General features: G+C 47.4%; 2 protein-coding genes and 1 long non-coding RNA gene across 7 annotated transcripts; 1 reads left to right on the top strand and 2 right to left on the bottom strand.

The window, feature by feature from the left end:
• Positions 1–1,848: 1,848 nt before the first annotated feature.
• Positions 1,849–10,838, bottom strand: LOC118695386 (zinc finger and BTB domain-containing protein 8A-like). 2 transcript variants are annotated; one of them, XM_036396904.2, is made up of 4 exons: positions 8,186–10,838; positions 6,185–7,152; positions 4,131–4,300; positions 1,849–2,908 (listed from the first exon to the last, which is right to left on the bottom strand). In XM_036396904.2, exons 2-4 carry the CDS (start codon positions 7,122–7,124, stop codon positions 2,576–2,578), a joined length of 1,443 nt encoding a protein of 480 aa, XP_036252797.1. In that variant the 5' UTR covers positions 7,125–7,152; positions 8,186–10,838; the 3' UTR covers positions 1,849–2,575. The 2 variants fall into 2 exon arrangements, with proteins under 2 accessions (XP_036252797.1, XP_036252798.1); XM_036396905.2 differs by having other exon boundaries at positions 8,511–10,838.
• Positions 10,839–10,910: 72 nt separating this feature from the next.
• ZBTB8A (zinc finger and BTB domain containing 8A) lies at positions 10,911–18,508 on the bottom strand. 4 transcript variants are annotated; one of them, XM_036396903.2, is made up of 4 exons: positions 18,491–18,508; positions 16,153–17,138; positions 15,436–15,605; positions 10,911–13,652 (listed from the first exon to the last, which is right to left on the bottom strand). In XM_036396903.2, the coding sequence occupies exons 2-4, from the start codon at positions 17,108–17,110 to the stop codon at positions 13,320–13,322; spliced, it is 1,461 nt and encodes a 486-aa protein (XP_036252796.1). In that variant the 5' UTR covers positions 17,111–17,138; positions 18,491–18,508; the 3' UTR covers positions 10,911–13,319. The 4 variants fall into 4 exon arrangements, with proteins under 4 accessions (XP_036252796.1, XP_036252792.1, XP_036252793.1 ...); XM_036396899.2 differs by lacking the exon at positions 18,491–18,508 and adding an exon at positions 18,172–18,282; XM_036396900.2 differs by lacking the exon at positions 18,491–18,508 and adding an exon at positions 18,148–18,277.
• Positions 18,212–20,198, top strand: LOC118695388 (uncharacterized). The gene is made up of 2 exons (XR_004981524.1): positions 18,212–18,323; positions 18,545–20,198. It is a non-coding gene; the product is annotated as an uncharacterized LOC118695388 (long non-coding RNA).
• Positions 20,199–20,368: the final 170 nt, after the last annotated feature.

The raw sequence follows: 20,368 nt of genomic DNA, 5'->3' as shown, positions 1-20,368 counted from the left end.
CCTCACGCAGAGCCCCAAGGGCAGTGAGGGCACGGCCGCCATTGAGGCCCCTCAGGGGCCGTGCTGGAACTGGGTGGGTCACGTGACTGCGCTTGGCCAATCAGGCATCGAGTTGAGGCGGCTTGTGTTGTCCACGGGCTGAGGGGGCTGAGGGGAGATGGACACCGAGGGACTGAGGGTCAGTGGTGAGAGGAGATGGACACGGACTGAGGGTCAGTGGGTGTGAGGAGATGGACACTGACTGAGGGACTGAGGGTCAGTGGTGTGGGGAGGTGGACACTGAGGGGCTGAGCTGGGACTGAGGGTCAGTGGTGTGGAGAGATGGACACGGACTGAGGGTCAGTGGTGTGGGGAGATGGACACTGAGGGGCTGAGGGTCACTGGTGTGGGGAGATGGACACTGAGGGGCTGAGGGTCACTGGTGTGGGGAGATGGACACTGAGGGGCTGAGGGTCAGTGGTGAGAGGAGATGGACACGGACCAAGGGTCAGTGGTGTGGAGAGATGGACATGGACTGAGGGGCTGAGGGTCAGTGGTGTGGGGAGATGGACACTGACTGAAGGGCTGTGGGTGAGCGACTGAGGGGGAGCTGGGCAAGGACCTGAGCTGGAGCTATGGGGAGGTGAGTGAGGGGCTGGGGCTATGGGGAGCTGGGCAAGGAATTCAGGGGAGATGGGTGTAGGAGCTGAGGGCAGCCTTCCTTTAGCCCAGCTCTCTAAAACATGAGAAAATAAATTGATGCGGTTAAATTTTAACTTTGCAGACAAACGCTGAGGTGCCCCAAGATCAGTCTCAGACTATAGTAACACACTGAAGTGCTCTACTTATTGAAATGCTGACAGGAGCTTGCTAAGAAAACATTTGGAATTAACTAAGTAAGTGTCACTAATCAATTTTTTTTTCAATATTTATTAAGTACTTACTATAAAACAGGCCTTAAATCCACCTTGTTCGATTTGCACAGCTGTGACAGGGGCAAGTTTCAGCTTACAGTGCTGTTCTCTCAGGGCTTTACAGGAGGCCACTGAAAGTGGGTCATTAAAAAACACCCTTAGACTGCAAACCCTTCTGGGGGTGCCAGAGGATCCTGCAGATACAGGAAATTCATGGATAGAGTGGTGAACGACTTGGAAAAGACCTGCATTGGTGGTTACTAAAGGTACAAATCTCAAGGAGAACTGAAAAAGGCTGGAGACTGGGAGAGCATTAGGGAATTATTCCAGAATCTTGCCCCATTCTCACTTTTGCCAAGGTTAATGGCAGCTGTTGGAGGCAGAACCTGGCTGTGCATCCATGTGGCTGTTCTCAAATTCTCTGTGGGGAATTTCTGCTTTCTTGGCAGGAACCTCAGGCTCCAGATGCTGCTAACGGGAAAGGAAACCCAGCATCAAATGAGACATGAGACCAAAGAGTGGCTCTTTACCAGGAGTACCCACTGGGAATGCCATTCTCTGCTCTCAGGCAGAAGGTTTCTCCTGTGCACTCCTTGAGCTTTTCTTTTTTAATAATTCAATAGTGAGCATTTTTAGTTTCTCTACCAAATGCAGGTTCTCTGATCCAAGTGGCTGGGGAAATAAATATGACTAGAAAAGCTTAAGAGACTCCAGAATTAGAAGAGGTAGCTTAACCTCTGAGGGAAATAGTGCTGTAAAAAATGTTTTTATGCTGTCAAGCACCCTAAAATTATACAAGCAGCAGAGCCTTTCCAAAGTAGCTCCATGATCTCAAGTCACAAATGTCCCACTGAAATTCAAGGGACTTATTCCTAGAGCAAGAGAGATGGGTTTAAGCAAATCTTGCATCAATCCTGGGAAAAAAAAAAAAATTGAAAAAACCTGACAACTGCACTTCCAGTGATTGCACTTTTATTTCCTTGGAACCACGTTGGTGTATCTTTCTATAATATTCACAGTACAAAAAAAAGGCAATTTCATACTATCCATCTGCACTACAGATGCTCTGCTCACCTACTCTACTCTGGCTGTGGGAGTTCCTAAATCATGCTTTTCTCAACTATAAGAAGCTGTGAAGTTCACTGAGAAAACAAAAGTAAAAAGGTTCTTCAACAGGAAGAACTCCACTTGTTTCCCTCGCTCCTTTCTTAGGAAGTTTCTGATGTGTTATGTACAAATTAATTACAATATCAGCAAAAAAAAAAAAAAAGTTGAACATTTCTCAGCTGCTCACCTCACTAAGAGTTTTTCCAAAGCAAATTAACAATATTTGGTTTTTAAAAATCTGTTTCGTACAGAACCTTTGTAGAACTGTAAGCTGGTTCACAGCAGGAGTTCTTTGATGAAATATAAAACAATTCTTCTAAATAATTTCCAGATAATAAGCGAGCAGCTGGACTTCAGTGTTCCTTGTGGGTCCCTTTCAACTCAGGCTATTTTATGATCCTCATTTCTGGATGACATTTAGAAGCAATTACACTGTTCCATGTCTGCAAAACACCTTCTTTTAGTCCAAATGTTGCTTCTCAGAACAGAATTTTAACAATACTTCATTTTATTAAAAGCAGAATACCAGCATTGTCATTTAATCTTGAACACAACAACAACAAATCCACAAAGCCCTACCTAAGATTTGGCTTCACCTTTTCCTTTACCTCCTCCGCAATATCATCGCTATTGTGCCGCACAACCAAATTATAGGGCTCCTCCTCCCCTGTCTCTTCCTCTGACTTCTGCTCCTCCTCCAGATCCCATTTGGGCCGTTTATTTCCCGTGGAGGAGACAGGAGAACGTTCAGCTGGGTTGAAATCCTCGGGGATGCTGTCGGAATTGGCCTCTGCCAAGCACTTGTGGCACAGTCTGTAGCGCCGGGTGCCCTGCTGCACCACGCAGCCCGTCAGCTCCGTCACCTGCCGCTTGCACTTCCTGCAGATCAGCTTGCCAGCCTGGTGGATCTGAAAGGGTTAACATTCACGGCAGGATCTTTAGCTCGTCAGCTAAAAAAGTTCCAAAGTTTCTTTTCCCAGCCTGGTGTTTGAAGAAGGAGTCTGGGCTCTTCATTTCTCGGTCTCAAGGTTGTTTATTGTTTCTTATCTATAAAATTCTTTCTCCTGTCCTGCCGAGGTCTGTCCAGCAGGACAGTTCCAGGCACTCTGCCTGCCCCCAGGGCAGGGTTATGTCTTTATTCTAAAAACTACATGTACAATGTTTACAATTACCTTCCAATACCTATCACCTACGTTAGACAGTGAGCTTCTACTCTAAACCAATCTAAAAGTGCCACCATCACAGCCAAGAAGAAGAAGGAGAAAGGCTGGACCTGCCCACTTCCCTCCATCTTTCCTCCTGAACCCCATACCAAAAACCCCAAAATCTACTTTTCCACCCCATGATAACTTCACTATTATTCTCCCTAAACTGTTGTGGCTTGCTGAGCTTCATCTAAGGTGGGTAACTTGCTCCATGGGTCATAATCAAAACCACAGGGGCATTCTGGGCTCTGTGCCAGGGTCTCTGAGCCCCTTGGCAGGGGTCTGGGCTGCTCAGGACAGCCAGAGGGATGTCCTGGTTCTGGCACAGTCAGCCTTCATCCTTTTATTTTAGACCATAACATTTGGCACAGAGAGAACAGACAATTTTCCCAGGCGTCGTTCTGGGAAAGGCTGTGAGAAGCTCAGAGAAAAGAGTGAGAAACAATTCTTAACTTGCTGCACCTGTGGAATGTGTTATGGAGATTTGTTTACCAAAGCGTGGTTTATTAATTAGCCAATAGTGATGGTGTTTTAATTAAAGGACCAATTAGGTCCACACTAGGCTATAAAAGCATGGGTTTCTTAATAAAGATTATTATGAGCCTTCTGTAAATGTGTGGAGTCTTTGTCAATTATTACCCGGTCCTGGCTTATTGGGCTGACAGAGAATCGTGCTAAAAAATTAAATTTTAAATACAATTTGCCACATTTAAATAACGAATAATTAAATAATTAAATAGTAATAATGAATAATTCAAGCTGATGCTCTGCTTTGCTGGTGTTGAGTTTGGAGCTGCCACCACCGAATTGATTCACACTTCCACAACGAGCAGACTCTTTGCTGAACAACTCTAAACCAATTCTCCTAAACGCTTAACCTCGAGTGGAGATTGTGCTATAAAAAATGCTTGGGTGCTTTTCCTACCGTCTGGAAGTGGTTGCGGAGGTGCTCCAGGCGGGTGAACCTCTTCCCGCACGCCTCGCAGGGGTAGGGCCGCTCCCCGGTGTGACACCGCAGGTGGCGCTTCAGGTCCGCCCGCCGCTTCACCGTGTGCGTGCAGAACGGGCACTTGAAACGCATCCGGGGCAGGTCACCTGCACGGACAGGGCACACGCCACAGCTTTACTCCTGTACTTCCATCAGTTTGCAGCACAACATATTTAACAGCTCAAATTTCCTTTAAATACGAAAAATCCCCAATATTTGGATGCTTATAATTATATCATGTGCGTGCAGAACGGGCACTTGAAACGCATCCGGGGCAGGTCACCTGCAGGGACAGGGCACACAGCACAGCTTTAGTCCTGTACTTCATCAGTTTGCAGCATAAAATTTGTCACAGCTCTTGTTTTCTTCAAATAGGAAAAATCCCCAATATTTGGGATATTTGGATGCTTATATATTACATAATAATTATATCATGTGCTTGCAGAACAGGCACATGAAGTGCATCCAGGGCAGGTCACCTGGCACACAGCAGAGCCTTCTTGCTGTACTTTCATCAGTTTGCAGCAAAAAATATGTAACAGCTCAAATTTCCTTTAAATACGAAAAATCCCCAATATTTGGGATATTTGGATGCTTATGTATTATAATTATATAATAATTATATCATGTGGGTGCAGAATGGGCACATGAAGTGCATCCAGGGCAGGTCACCTGGCACACAGCACAGCCTTCTTGCTGTACTTTCAGCAGTTTTCAGCTTAAAATATGTAACAGCTCAAATTTTCTTTAAATACGAAAAATCCCCAATATTTGGGATATTTGGATGCTTATGTATTATATTATATAATAATTATATCATGTGGGTGCAGAATGGGCACGTGAAATGCATCCAGGGAAGTCACCTGGCAGGGACAGGGCACACAGCAGAGCTTTCTCACTGCACTCTGATCAATTTGCAGTTTAAAATACATGACAGCTCAAATTTTCTTTAAATAGGAAAAATCCCCAGTATTTGGGATATTTGGATGCTTATATAGGTATGTATTATATTAGATATAGTATATAATGGTACATAAAATACAGGCTTTGGGGGATGTGGGAAATGGATTTATAGAAAATTTTCAAAGTTTGATAGAAGGTTGACAAAGTATGTATTTGTATGTAAACTTTGAGATAAGAAATGTGGATTTAGAAATGTTATGGAATAAGATATCGCTGAGAGAGAAATTGAACTAAAATTAAGTTTTAAAAGATGGTTTGATAAATAAGGGGGATATAGATTTGTTAAATATATATCTTGTATATCCCCCAGCTTGCATTTTTATTCTTATTTAACATGCTAATTGACCACTTGATAGTGTTTTCCTCCTGACAGCATTTTTTAGATATAAAGGTTATCATAAATATGCAGCTGTTTATACATAGCCATCATATCTGACTCTTCCACCAGCTAATGGTTCATAGCTTTGACATTTATCATCTCTGTGTGATATATAAAGATGTCTTTGGAATATGCAGTTATGATCTACAGATGTGCTCATTCCCAAAGGAATGCACATGGCAATAAACCTGTCGGCTTTGTTCCACCCCCTCAGGCAGGTGTTGGCAGAAGTTTGGGCTGGTTGGACCCCAAAATGCAACATCCCAGCAATGCCAGGACCTCTCGTGTGAAGGACTTGGATTGGGGTGAGATCAAACACTCCTGTGATTGCCAGATATTGGAGAAACTCAGTCCTTCAGGTCCCCAAGCCAATTGCAGCCCTTAAGGCTCCATTAAACTCCACTTGGGCCCGAATAATCAGGCATGTTTTGGCTGAAATGTACCGAATACCTGGGTCAGTCCCATTCCAATTCCCATGCCCCGTTCTGCCTTCAAAATCTCAGTGTTAGCACCAAAATTGAGCCGATAAAATCACCTCTAATTCCAGGCACATTTCTGGTTTCCATGCAGCCGTACAAATTCCTTCCAAATCACCACCTGAATTCTCCTAAATAAAACCAAACTTTTCCAAGCGGTTTCTATTGTTTACCTTCATTCCAGCTACTCATCACCCCTAAAATTGTGGGCATCGAGGTGTACAGTTCTTCTGCCTTTAACTCCATGAACTCAGGAGTTCTGGAAAGTTCTTGTTCTAGCTGAGCAACCGACCACCTCTTGGCTGCGGCCTCTGCTCCAAAGTCATCCTGATCCACCTCGTTCTCGGCATCAAACTCGGCCTCCTCTCCGCTGCCCTGGGAGCTGTGGGCGGGATCCGAGGCTCCGGCTCGCTCGGCTCTGTCCGATTTGCACCCTCCCAGCTCCCGGCCCTGCGACAGCCCCAGGTGCTTGCGGCGCTTCCTCGTGGAGCTCTGTTTCCTGCCTCTTTTGGCCAGCTGCGTCTCTGCCCGCTGCAGGATCACCTGTGAGGACAGGTAGCTGCTGTAACTGCTCCAGGAGTTTTCATTCCCGTTGGGTTTTTCATCCGGGATCGAGTAGGAACGCCGGGGGTTGCTCTTTGCTTTCCTTCTGGAGCGATAAAGAGCAGGGCGGGCAGGGGTGGGCTCAGTGCTCGCACTTTTGGCCGAGAGGCTGAGGTAATGATCCTTTTCCTTTTCATTAATATCCAATGAGGACTTAATGAAGGTCTTGCAGACATTGAGGATATCTGTCATCTGCAGATAGCTGGCAGCTGACATGACTTCGATCACATTCTGACCCGTTAAAGACAATATCCCTGAATACACAAAGTCCAGGATGACCATGAACGTCTCTGGAGAGAAGACCTCAAACGTGGCTATTGTTGGCTGACTCGTCTCCTTCGAGCTCTGCGAAAGGAGCATTTTGAAGTAGCCACTGCTGGCAAACAGCACATTGCGATGGGCTTTGAAGACCTTGCCCTCCACAAGGATGCTGCAGTCACAGAACAAGTCCTGCTTCCGCTGCTCGTTCAGCTGCTCCAGGAGGCGAGACTGGTGGGAAGAAATCTCCATTCCAGGCGGGGAGGAAGAGGAAGGTTCGCTGTAAAGGAAAAAACATCATCATGATCATCTAAATCAATGATGCTGAATCCTAATTCAAAGAGATGAGCTCTCTTTTAAAAAGCGCTATCACATTCCAAAGTATTTCAAATCTCCCTGCGGCCGCTACTCTGCATAACAAGAGAGAAGAAACTTAACTCCAAAAGAGGTGAAAAGATGTCCCAGCGGGATTACTCCGTATCCCAAAAGAATGAAAATTATGTCGACCAAGCCATGATGGTTCTCAGACTCTGCAAGAGAACTTGGCCCTCCCGCCCTGGGCAGAGCCGCGGCTGACGCGGGCGCACGGTGGGCGCAGCCTCCGCCCCGGCGCACCGGGACCGCTCGAATGCGGCGGCAGCGCCCCGGGGTCGCCGCCCTCCCGTCCCGAACCCCCGGCATTGGCCGCGGCCGCCGTCACTCACCCGCCCGCCCGGCCGAATTGGCCGCTCGCTCCCCGGCAGCCCGGGACGCCCGACGGCGCCGGAGCCGCTCCGCCAGCGCGGAGGCGCCTCCCGGTCCCGCTCCCGGTCCCGCTCCCGCCGCGGGGAGCGCAGCGCCCGCCTGTCCCGGCCGGCTGCGCTCTGCTCTCCGCCCGCACGGACCGCCCCGCCTCGGGCCGGGCGTGCCGCCCGCAGCCACCCGCGGCAACGGAGCCGCGGCTGCCGCTCCGCCAGAGCCCCCCGTGTGTCCGCCCGCTGCCGGGCGCCCGTGGTTACCCCGGCCGGTCCCGTTCCCGTCCCGCCGCTCCCTCTCGCCTCCGCCGGCAGCGCCCCCGCCGCCCCCTCTCGCCGCCGCCCGCCCCGCGCAGCCCCTTTGTGTCCGCGCCCGGGGCTGCAAATGGCGCCCGCCGGGGACGCGGCAGCGCCGGCACCGAGCGGCTCCGGGCGGCCCCGGGCGGCTCCGGGCGGCCCGAGGCACCCGCGGCCACTGCGGAGCCCCGCGCCCTCCTCGCCGCCGCCCGCTCGTAGCCGCCGTCAGCCCCAACGCCCGCCCGGTCCTTCCCATCAGCGCGGAGCACAACGGGCACTCACCGGCGGGGAGCTGCGGGCGGCTGCCGCCGAGCCGGGGGGAGCGGGCGGTGGCTGCGGGATCCCCGGCCCCGCCTCGGGGCTCGCCGTGCCTCCAGGCGCCGCTGCTCCCGCAGCCCCGAGCCCTGCGAGCCCGAACGGCACAGAAACAAAAGGTATTTGCTGACGTGGGCGTTGGACAGAGACGCCCGAGGGCTGGGGACACAATTAAAGGGGCAACGCAGCGATTGCAGCCGCAGCCCAGCGCCTGCCTCGGCCCCAGCGCCCCGCACACCCGCATGCTGCTCCGAGCCGCTGCCCCGCTCACACCGCGCTTTGTTGTTGCTACCTTTGTGTTTGCAAAGGGAAGGCGCCACCTGAACGGGAACGGCAGAGATGCGGAGCTCCGTGGTGTAGGATTAATGATATTAACTCGATATCGCAGCATTTTTATAACGGGATTTTGGTATTCAAACAATGAGGGTAATCCCAAAGCAAAGCGCTGCACTGTAGGAGTGCAATACACAGATTGTCCTGTTTTCCCTGCTGGGTGGCAAATGGAATCAGGATGCTTGTTAGAAGACAAGACACTTTCAAATTCGTGCCTGTTAGATGAGAGTCTTTCAGTCTTTTCAGTCTTATTCCTGGAGCTCATGGAATCATTTTGGGAAGGAAGCCCTGCAGTCATCGGTACAGTTCCCTCCTCAGAGCAGGCTGCAAGAACCTGGCAAAGAACAGTTCCCATTTCCACAGCAAGGTCGGGTGAGATCTTCAATAGTGTTTAATTTATTCCAGCAGCTAAGCCAAGACAGGGAAGGCTCTTTCCAGCCACTCCTCCCAATTTTCCTTACAAAATCTCTTGTTCTGTGTTCTTGCTCTGTTTAAAATTCCTGATGCACTGAATAAGCCTCCTCTTTGCATTTCATGAGTTAAATAGGATGAAAGGTTACGCCTCCATTGTAGAAAGGTTTTAAGTTAAACAGTATAGAAAATATTTAACTAAATGATATTACAAGCTTTTCTTAGTAGCTTATCAACTTAAACCCATCACTCAACAGTGTTGGCACGAATTTGTACCTAATGGAAAAATTCTGCAAGGCAAGGGCTGAAGGATTAGAACATCCTTTTCTTCAAAACTCGATCTTTTAGGCAGAACTGGAGATTTTTTCCTTCTATTTCATTTTTGTACTTGTTGCCTCCAACCAACAGTAACTAAAACATAAGAGAGGTAGACATTGGCATGGCTTGAGATGGATCCCAAAATCCTGGAGGATGGAACATTGTGCAGAGCCAGGAGTGAGGCAAGGATACCTGCAGCAGTCAGAGCCAGCCCTCTGTGAGGTCTGTGGGCTTCCAGTATTTTCAAAGCCACCCTAAATCAATATTTTTGGGGTTTTTTTTCTTATGTCAGTTCTTCAGAACTGGAATAGAATCCAAGTTACAAAAGGTTGGAAAGGGAGATTGATTCTAAAGTCAGTCTTTGACATCTTTTTTTTTTTTTTTAAGTGGGGCTACCCAACTGTTTAACCTTTACGATAAGGACAAATTACATTTTTTGCATAGCAAATATGGATGTTTAGGTAATTTAATGGCAATCAAAAAAAAAAAGTGAAATTCGGTGAAAGAACTAATCAAGCATCACACAAGTCATAGGTTTTTTGGGGCAGAGAGAATTCTGTAAGAAACACCTGAAAAGGAAGAGAGGGGTTTTTTTAATTCAGCATTTCAGCCTTTGAAAGGATGGGAAGATATTGTCAAAAATAAGGATAGTTAAGAGACATTAATCAGAGAATGATGAACTTCACTCTTGACTGTGCTTTTGTGAATCGAAAGTAAACACAAACCAAGCAAAAATAATCACAGAATTCTTTAAAGACCCCCTAAGATCAAATCCAGCACTAAACCCTGTCCCTAAGAGACATAAAGATGAAAGAAATACAAGGAAATGAATAAATTCAATGGGAACATCCCTGTGTGGTCTTTACTTTCCTCCTTGAAAGGAAATGTTCCTTGAGCTGATGAGGGGCATGTGATGCTCACAGAAATGTGAAGAAGACAATCAGAGGCAATGGAAGGAGACAAAAAGAAAAATACTTTCATTTAGAGAAAAAAAAACACCAAGGAAAATATAGGAGTGTAAAATGAAGGACGTGGAAAACAGAAGGCACTTAACATTTATCTTGTCTTGCAATACAAAAGGAAGGAAACAATGACCAAAATTAAGACAACAAATGTAAAAATGGGTAACTTGTAAAAACCAGAAAAACATCATTGACTGTGGGAATCGCAGCCTTGAGCTAAACCTCCAAGCTTAATATGATACTTCAAAACTTACTACAGATATCTAGTTATACTAATGAGAATAACAACATATAAATCCAGAAAAAAGCCCTTATTTGCCCAGCAAATCAACAATTAATCTGTGTTTAAAGAGTAAAAGTGTTCCTGTGGATAGATTGCTCCATTTGCCCATTTAGAGCCGCTTCAGATCTCATTCTGAAGCATCTGCTCCTCAGTATTGTTAGATTTATGACCTCTAATTAAATTGAGTATTGATCCAAAAATCCCTTTGCTTCTAAAAACACCCCCACTATTAAGAATCACTTAATAGTGTGACCTTTGCAGTTGGCAGTGAAGAATTCAGGTCTGGAGAGAACACTTCATTTTCCCCTCCCCTTCATCCATCCCCAGACAAACCAGCCAGTCAGCCACGTTTTTACCCTGGGACAGCAGGCACTGATACCTGGGATTTGTTGTCAAACTGTTTAATGGAAAGGCAAAGGGAAACATCTATGAAATTGGAGCAAAGTTACTCCATATCCTTTGAAATATTTCTTGTTCTGTGTATTTGATTTAGTCCAGGTTGCTCAGGAATATTTCTAAGCCATTTAATAACAGGCATTTTAGGAGTTTAAAAGCTCCAAGAAATTAAATGTCTGTTTTCACATCAAGTCCATTTTTGGGCTGCTGACCAAGTGTCCCATAAAATCAAGTGTAAGTCTTGTTTAAGATGTTTTCATCTGGGTCATCACCAAGATTTTTAAGTCACCCCCTCCCCAAACCTAAGCCAATAAATTATAATTTTTGTAGGAACAATAAAACACCGTTTCTTGTGTCCTTGGGATGCTTCGCATCAAGAGGAGGGTGCATAATGCTTACACTGAATTTAACATGAAGTTCTCAAGTTGTCATTTGTTGGTCACCTGCAGCCTGGAATGAAAATTCTGCACTCTCTGGTCATGATGATACAAGAAAGTTATACAGTTTTTACACAACTAAAAAGAAAATAGTGACTTTTTAGCTGTCCCTGGGAAGGGTTATATAGCATATATACATATACATATATATTTATATATATGTATGTGGGATTGTTGTGTAAGAAACCCCAGGGTTCAGCCAAACATGCTTACAAAGCTGTAAAAAAGAAAAAAAAAATAGAGAGAATTTTCTAAGTCTACAGCCATTGAGTTCCATGATCCCAAGAGCTGGAATAACACTCAGGTGTGTCCAAGGAATGCAGAGCAGCAGCACCCCAGGAGCATCTCCTGCTCCTCTCCTCTCGACAGTGCTGGGCAAGAAAAACTCACCAAGCAGCAAAACCAAGCTTATTTTGCTAGAGAAGTAAAATTTCTTCATCAGTACTCATCTCTGTAGCTTAATTGTGGGTGAAATGACACAATATGGTGTCTAGAACTTCCAGTAAATCTTGGTTTTACTGGCACAAACTGGAAAAGGTGTACAGAATTCAATATGCTGAGCTGGAGGGGACCCACAAGGATCATCCAAATCCAACTCCTGGCCCTGCACACCCACAATCCCACCATGTCTGGGCACTTTTGAGAGGTTTCCAAATATAAAAAAAGAGTATTTTAATAGTCCTTATTAAAACAGCCCTGTCTGAGATCCTAATTTTGAGACTAAAACATCTACTGCCATCAATGAATGATCCAAATTTTTAATCAGTTTGTCTCTGATGTGTTAAGCATTTATGTGCTTATTTTCTTTGAAAGAAATAAGTCTTGAACATATGACCTACTAAAGATTCATCTCATCCTAATAAATTTTACAGAAATCCTTTTCCAGACAAAAGTGCCAAAACATTTAAATGTTCTTTCTTAATTAGCTGCTGTTTTCCTTATCATAACAAGAAGATTTCATGACATTTCATGGATAATTCTCTTCACTTCTGAACACTCAAGAGAGGTTGGTGTGGGGGTTTTATACTTTGTTTATAGCCCAGTGATATAAACCCCATCTCTCTGCAAGTGTAAAAAATGGGCAATTTACAATAATCTGTGACTTTTTAAAAGTATTTAAACCTCCTTGCAAGAGGCTTTGAGGTGTGCCCCATTGCCTGCTATAAAACTTATTATTCACATAATTCTGCAGTTTCCTCATTTATCCATAATTTTAGGATGGATCTTTTTAACCAAGCAACGCTTGGGGGTTCTGCTATAAAAATTATCCACTAATTCTGCAGTTTCCTTGTTTAGCCATAATTTTAGGATGGATCTTTTTAACCAAGCAACACATGGGGGTTCTGCTATAAAAATTATCCACTAATTCTGCAGTTTCCTTGTTTATCCATGATTTCAGGATGGATCTTTTTAACCAAGCAACGCATGGGGGTTCTGCTATAAAAATTATCCACTAATTCTGCATTTTCCTTCTTTATCCATAATTTCAGGATGGATCTTTTTTAACCAAAAAACACATGGGGGTTCTGCTATAAAACTTATCCACTAATTCTGCAGTTTCCTTGTTTATCCATAATTTCAGGATGGATCTTTTTTAACCAAAAAACACATGGGGGTTCTGCTATAAAAATTATCCACTAATTCTGCAGTTTCCTTGTTTAGCCATAATTTTAGGATGGATCTTTTTTAACCAAGCAACGCATGGGGGTTCTGCTATAAAAATTATCCACTAATTCTGCAGTTTCCTTGTTTATCCATAATTTCAGGATGGATCTTTTTTAACCAAACAACACATGGGGGTTCTGCTAACAAACCAGCATGGCCTCAATGACGTGTCCATAAATACATGCAAGTCTGGACCTGTTCAACCACGTGTCCCTGTAGGATCAGCTGGCAGAGGGCATTTGCTCACAGTACATCCTCCTCCCTCTTCCACAAAACTCCCAATCCTCGTCTTCCAACTACCTAATGTTTGGTTTCACTTCCTTCTCCTCCGCTTCATCCTCGCTGTCATCCACCTGCTGGATGACCAAGTCGTTGGAGCCGTCCTCCACGATCTCCACGTCAGACCTGTTGTCCTCCCCGTAGTGCCACCTGGAGTCCTTGTCCCCGTCCTGGGGGAACTCCAGAGGTGCCTCGGCCTCCAAGTCAATGCGGATGCTGTCGATGCCGGCCTCTGCCAGGCACTCGTTGCACAGTCTGTAGCGCCGCGTGCCCTCCTGCACCACCTGGCCCGTCAGCTCCGTCACGTGCCGCTTGCACTTCCTGCAGATGGGCTTGCACGCCTGGTGGATCTGGGCAAAGCACAAGGGATGCAGTTGGCTTGGGATGTCAACGTTTACCTCGGAAACTCGGCTCCTCCCGTGATGATTTCCTGCAGGGTGTGTCGATCACCTCTCCCTTCCCTTCCCTTGCCCCTTGCTGAGTACTGTCTGTCAATCTCCAGTGATTGGCAGGCTCCAAGGATGCCCTCTACCCCTGGGGGGGCATTGGGCCACCAGGGTGTCCTTTGTCCCTTGAGACCTCCCCTCCTGTACCTGCTTGGTGCCTCCCTACCCCTTCCCTCCCCCTCTGCCCTGGGGTGTCACACACATCTTTTATGAAAAATCCTTTCCTTAGGATTTTTCCTCCTGAGAAGCTGAGAGGCCTCAGGAACAAAATGTAACCAATGGTTATCTGCTGCTATGGAATGCAACAGGTGCATCTGGGATTGGCCTCATGTGGTTGTTTCTAATTAATGGCCAATCACAGCCCAGCTGGCTCGGACTCTGTCCGAGACACAAGCTTTTGTTATCATTCCTTCTTTTTCTACTCTTAGCCAGCCTTCTGATGAAATCCTTCCTTCTATTCTTTTAGTATAGTTTTAATATAATATATATAATAAAATAATAAATCAGCCTTCTGAAACATGGAGTCAGATCCTCATCTGCTTCCCTCATCCTTGGACCCCTGTGAACACGGTCACACCGGAGTTAAAAGGAGCAGCAGCCACGGGCTCAGGGAGTTCTGTTGGAGCTGGTGCTGCATTCAGAGCCCTGTGGGCCAGAATGAAGCTCTGGATCCAAACCCTCCATCAGAACCGACTCCTTTCCTTCACCATCGCCTCAAAACACCACAGTGCTGCTGTTTGGTTCAGACCCAGGGGCCAGAAAAGCTCAGGCACGTCCCATCTGGCAATATTGGTAATATTCCAATAGAGAACTTTGTTTCTTTCTTATGACCAATGGGCAGTGAATGTGTCTGTTAAGTAAATGTAAATATCTTGAAAAACTATAAAGGCAACGTGTTGCTATAAAAAATCTCTCTTATGCACCCTTCTAATGGAGTCTCAGTGCTTTACGCCGTGTTGCACTCTATAGTGACAGACTGTCACCGTCATATTTTCTGAAAAATCCCTTCACCAGGATTTCTTTTCCTGGGAAGCTGAGAAGCCTCAGAGAAAAATGAAAACAATAATTATCTGATCTGCTTCTCCTGTGTTTTGCTGCTTTGGAATGTGGTTTGGACATTGTTACCCACTGGTCATGGTTTGATTGGTTTCATATGAATTGTTTTGACTGAATGACCAATCACCATCAGCTGTGTCAGACTCTGAGGAGAGAGTCATGAATTTTTCATTATTATCTTTTAGCCTTGTGTCTGTATCCTTTCTGTATTCTTTAGTATAGTTTAGTATAACATTCTATCATATCATAGCATAATGAATTAGCCTTCTCTGAACATGGAGTCAGATTCACCATTTCCTCCCAACAACAGGGGACTCAGAAAATACCACACACAGCATTGCCTCAATTTGAGAGACATCAAACACTGAACTGCACCAGCCCAGGCACAGTAATTGCCCACTGGAGCTCTCACAGGCTGCAGAGAGCAGAACCTCTGCAAGCCATCAATTAACCAACAAATTCCTCCCCTTTCCTGCAAATTATCCTTCAATTCGACTGCAACCAAACGAAATTAATTTTCTATTCCCCTCTTCTTTACGGGAGTCATTAGATCAACCAGATACACTCACACTGTGTTTAATTAGCTAGATTTACACGTTAAATAAATCATGCACTTGCTAAAAATACTCACAGTTCGAAAATGGCTGCTGAGGTGATCCAGCCTGCTGAATCTCTTCCCACACGCCTCGCAGGGGTACGGCCGCTCTCCCGTGTGACAGCGAAGGTGACGCTTCAGGTCAGCTTTTCTCTTCACCACGTGGCTGCAGAACGGACACTTGAACCTCATCCTGGCCAGGTCATCTGTCAGAAAATAACGGGATTAAAAAAATTCAAAATTGTGTCGTGCAATGCTCTAGGAAAAAGTGTTTTATGAGAAGAATAGCACATCACTTTTATTAAAATAATATTCATGGATTGTTTGGAGCACAAAGGTTTTGTGTTTGCCTGTAGATAACACAGGAGTGCAACAAAGGAGGAGTGGACCATTAACACAGACCTGGCAAAGCCAGCCTGGACAGGGCTTGAAGCAACCTGGGATAGTGGGAGGTGCCCCTGCCCATGGCAGGGAGTGAAGCAAAATGAGCTTTAAGGTCCTTTCCAACCCAAACTATTCTGTGATTTCACGAAAATGAGCTTAAAAATATCCCAACTTATATTTATTTTTAAATTTAATACCCCAGCTACTTCAAGAACTCAAAATTATTTCAAGATCACGAGTTAAACTTTCCAAACGTACATTTCTGGACAATACATCTGTCTTTTTGGCAACTGTGCTTTCCTATTGAGCAAGACCTATTTTCTCAGAGCCGGAAGAGAGAGGATTCACAGGTGTCCAAGCCCCACTCACCTTCAGCCCAGTTCCCCATGACTCCCAGGATGGAGGGCATGCTCCCGTACTGCTCCTCAGCTTTGGAGGACTTGGACTTGCTGGAGGAGCGGGGTGACTCGTGCTCCTGCTGCGACACAGCCAAGGCCCTGGGCATCACCTCAGCCCCCTGGCTGAACTGGTAACCCACGTGAGGAGGAGCTTCCACCTCGGTGTCAATGTGAACTTGCTCCTCGGGCGGCGCGGCGTGGCCGGCGGGCTCGGCGGCCCTGTCCTCCAGCTTGCTCGATTTATAGTGGGGGATGTCTGAAGGCTGCTGCAGCCCCAGGTGCCGGGATTTCTTGATGGAATCCTGCCGCTGCTCGTGTTTGGACAGCTGCTGCTGCTGCTGCTGCTGCTGGGCATTTCTTTGAGAGCTGGGGTAATAGTTGAAATTGCTCCAAGCGTTGCCGCCCATCATGCAAGTCCCAGGGTCTGGGCTGGAGTGGGGATGTGGGGGGCTGCTCTCTGCCCTCCACCCTCCGCTGTACACACAGGATCGCTCCACGCCGTTGGAGCTCACATCTTTGTCTGACAGGCTGAAGTAGCGATCCTTCTCCTTCTCACTGATGTCCAGCGACGACTTGATGAAGGTTTTACACACGCTGATCACATCGGTCATCTGCAGATAGCTGGCGGCTGACATGACTTCGATCACATTCTGACCAGTGAGGGACAGTTTGCCTGAATACACAAAATCCAGGATAACTGTGAAGGTGTCAGGAGAAAAGGCCTGGAAAGTGGCTGTGGTGGACTGACTCGTCTCCTTCGAGCTCTGCGAAAGGAGCATTTTGAAGTAGCCACTGCTGGCAAACAGCACATTGCGATGGGCTTTGAAGACCTTGCCCTCCACCAGGATGTTGCAGTCACAGAACAAGTCCTGCCTGCGCTGCTCATTTAGTTGCTGCAAGAGGTGAAACTGATGAGAAGAAATCTCCATCCCAGAAAAGGTGAAATGAAACGTTGCTCTAAAAAAAATGAAGAAAATGATTACACTCTTGACTTCAATGCTGTGTAACTCAGCCAAAAATGTCAGACGCAATTTTACGGCTATCTTTAAAAATAGTCTCATTTCTTGAAATCTACCAATATATTTAAACCACGATATGCTCAACCATGGATTCATTTTCCAACAGGACAAGAGGGATGACAAAGCCAAGCCCGCGTTATTTGGCACAGACGGGTGTGCTCCAGCCGGGAGCATCCCCATGCCCAGGATGCGGGGCTGGATGCGGGGCTGGAGCCGTGCCGCCCGCTGGAGCTGCGCAGCCTTCAGGCAGCTCCGGGAAGACGAGGAGCCAAGAGCAGCTGCGGCTGCGACCGCGGCCGAGCCTCGAACCGGCGCTTCCGCCTCGCCCCGCTCCGCCCGGGCCGCGCCGCCGCCGCCGCCGAAAGCTCCGGGAGCGACGCTCGGCGGCAGCGCCCCGGCCCCCCCGGCATTGGCCGCCGTCACTCACCCGCCCGGCCGGTCCCCGGCGGCCCGGGACGCCCGACGGTGCCGGAGCCGCCCGGTCCCGCTCCCGCCTCGGGGACCGCAGCGCCCGCCAGCCCCGGCCGGGCTGCGCTGCCTTCCGCCCGCACGGACCGCCCAGGGCCGGGCGCGCCGCCCGCGGGAACGGAGCCGCGGCTCCGCCAGAGCCCCCCGTGTGTCCCCCCGCCCGGCCCGGTGCCCGGTGCCCAGCGCCCGGTGCCGCTCCCGGCCCGCCGCCCGCAGCCCCTTCCGCCGGCAGCGCCCCCGCCCGCCCCGCGCAGCCCCTTTGTGTCCGCGCCCGGGGCTGCAAATGGCGCCCGCCGGGGACGCGGCAGCGCCGGCACCGAGCGGCCCCGGGCGGCCCCGGGCGGCTCCGGGCGGCACCGATCGGCACCGAAGCGCCCGTGGCCGCTGCGGAGCCCCGCGCCCTCCTCGCCGCCCTCCTCGCAAGCCGGGCTGGCTGCGGGGCCCGTTCCGCCCCAAACCCAGCGCCCTGCCCGGCCTACCGGCGTGCGGGAGCCGCCACTCACCGGCGGGGAGCTGCGGGCGGCTGCCGCCGAGCCGGGGGGAGCGGGCGGTGGCTGCGGGATCCCCGGCCCCGCCTCGGGGCTCGCCGTGCCTCCAGGCGCCGCTGCTCCCGCAGCCCCGAGCCCTGCGAGCCCGAACGGCACAGAAACAAAAGGTATTTGCTGACGTGGGCGTTGGACAGAGACGCCCGAGGGCTGGGGACACAATTAAAGGGGCAACGCAGCGATTGCAGCCGCAGCCCAGCGCCTGCCTCGGCCCCAGCACCCGCATGCTGCCCGCGAGGGGAGGGGATGGGATGCCCCAGATGCCTCCTTTTCACACCTTTGTCCATAGCAGGGGCCTCGATGACCCAAATCCTTCTCCTTTCTCTTGCAGCATCCTCCAAAGGAGATGTGACATCCTCTTTTCTCTGTTGGTATCTGTTATCTTCTGAAGAAAGCATGGCTGAAAACGAAACCTGAACCTCTCACCTTCTCTCCCTCGAAGTTTCGTATCTTTCTCCTTCCTCTTCTTACCACCAGGGTCTTTTCTGTGATTTTGACGCCCTAGTTATTTTTCATAAATATTTATTTTCCCATGGAAACCGTTCTTCCTTAACCGAGCACTTTGCGGCCTTTTTGGCCTTCCCTTCTCTAACTTCAGACATTCCACCTTGAAAGAATTTATCTTTCTTTCCCCCGCGTAGCAAAATTAACTAAAGGCTTTTTCTAAAGATAACAATCCAAAGACTCCTTCCTTTAATCATTAGAACCACTCTCCCACTAATTCATATACATTTATTAATCTCCAATTTATATCCATTCATTATATATATATATATATATATGTAATAATATTCTTTTCCAAAATTCCCCATTTTTCATAAATTTTATTAGTTTTGTAGATTTTCCTTTCCAACCCAGGCCATGATCTTAAAACCTTCATGAGACCCATTCTGCTTCTGTGAGATTCTAAATTCTTGAACATGAAACAACTGGAATTCACCCCAGTTTCTCACAGCTCTTACCACTGAGAAATAAAGAATATAATCAACTAAACAGCCACATTGTTTAATATATAAACCAGAACATTTATTTGTAGTATCAGGTTTTAATACCACTTGAATTCATTCCTTTAAAGTTTATTTTTGCCTGTCAAGCCAAGTAAGTAGCAGCTTTTTTAATTTAACATGGAATCACAGAATCCCAGGATGGTTTGGGCTGGAAAGGACCTTAAAGACCGTGGGCAGGGACACCGTGTTGCTCAACATTCTACATATTTTTTTTCCACATTTCTGCCCAAATCAGCTGAAAGCTTCCCTTGGAAAAGAATTATCTGGAGGTATTTGTTCTGTTTGACTTGCCTGGGTGGTGCTTTCACTCCTGTCACTGGGGCTTTCTGTCAATGTCAACAGGAGCTTGAGGGTTCTCCTTCTGCCAGGAACAGGCAAGAGAATTTAAAAAACATGGGGGGGGGAAATTTCAGTGTTATCTGGAGTAGCTTAATTAGAATTTTTACAGATGCTGCAAGTGCTTTCCTCAGAGCACCTCCTGCTCGCTGCTGTGCTCTGGATCCAGGAACAGCCACAGAACAAACTTTGGTTTCCTCATCCATGGGGTTGGTTTCATCCTGTTGTGCACAGTAATGCATCCCAAACAATCCCAGACATCAGAGAGGGGTTTTTTTTTTTTAGGTTGTGTTTCTAAATTTTAGAGCTAATTTCAGCTGAGAAAGTTCCACTTGAGATGCAGTTTGGAGAGTTTATCCAGAGGGAATGTGCTTGGCAGCTGTGTGAAGGAGGTGAAGGAGCTGCTCCTCACAGCCAGGGTGCAAAGAGTCTGCTCTTCAGAGAATAATCACACTAAAAAATTACATCTTTCTTGCTCATAGAAAAATTAACATGCACTTCTCTTTGGGTTTGGTAACTAAATAGGATTAACAATAATAATATATCGTGGTATAGTGTAATATATTATAATAGTTCAATTAACAGTGGCGCCAATTAAAAGATTTCAGTTCTCCTCAAAATAAATATTCCTCATGAATCACAGCCTTCAGTGATGGGTGCATCTTCTAACTTTAATTATCCAGGGATATTTTTTACCAAGGAAAACTCAAGAGCCTATACTAGAACAACTTAAGGAACTGTTCAAAGCCTAGAAATGAATTAGGAATGAGATTTCAATTTTCGTGTCATCACTGCCAGCTTGGATTTGGGTT

Source organism: Molothrus ater, chromosome 24 (assembly GCF_012460135.2).
Source record: "Molothrus ater isolate BHLD 08-10-18 breed brown headed cowbird chromosome 24, BPBGC_Mater_1.1, whole genome shotgun sequence".
In the NCBI taxonomy this organism is placed as follows: domain Eukaryota; kingdom Metazoa; phylum Chordata; class Aves; order Passeriformes; family Icteridae; genus Molothrus; species Molothrus ater.
Note: the sequence above shows the minus strand (reverse complement) of the source record. Positions and strands in the feature narration are given on the sequence as shown.

What these genes read in the sequence shown, in the direction of transcription:
- LOC118695386 (XM_036396904.2), bottom strand. Translation starts at nt 7,124, where the DNA reads ATGGAGATTTCTTCCCACCAGTCTCGCCTCCTGGAGCAGCTGAACGAG. An exon ending in GATGAGTAGCTGGAATGAAG is followed by an intron (nt 4,301 to 6,184) that starts GTAAACAATAGA and finishes CTGTCCGTGCAG; the next exon opens with GTGACCTGCCCCGGATGCGT. An exon ending in TCCGCAACCACTTCCAGACG is followed by an intron (nt 2,909 to 4,130) that starts GTAGGAAAAGCA and finishes TAACCCTTTCAG; the next exon opens with ATCCACCAGGCTGGCAAGCT.
- ZBTB8A (XM_036396903.2), bottom strand. Translation starts at nt 17,110, where the DNA reads ATGGAGATTTCTTCTCATCAGTTTCACCTCTTGCAGCAACTAAATGAG. An exon ending in CATGGGGAACTGGGCTGAAG is followed by an intron (nt 15,606 to 16,152) that starts GTGAGTGGGGCT and finishes ATTTTCTGACAG; the next exon opens with ATGACCTGGCCAGGATGAGG. An exon ending in TCAGCAGCCATTTTCGAACT is followed by an intron (nt 13,653 to 15,435) that starts GTGAGTATTTTT and finishes TGCTTTGCCCAG; the next exon opens with ATCCACCAGGCGTGCAAGCC.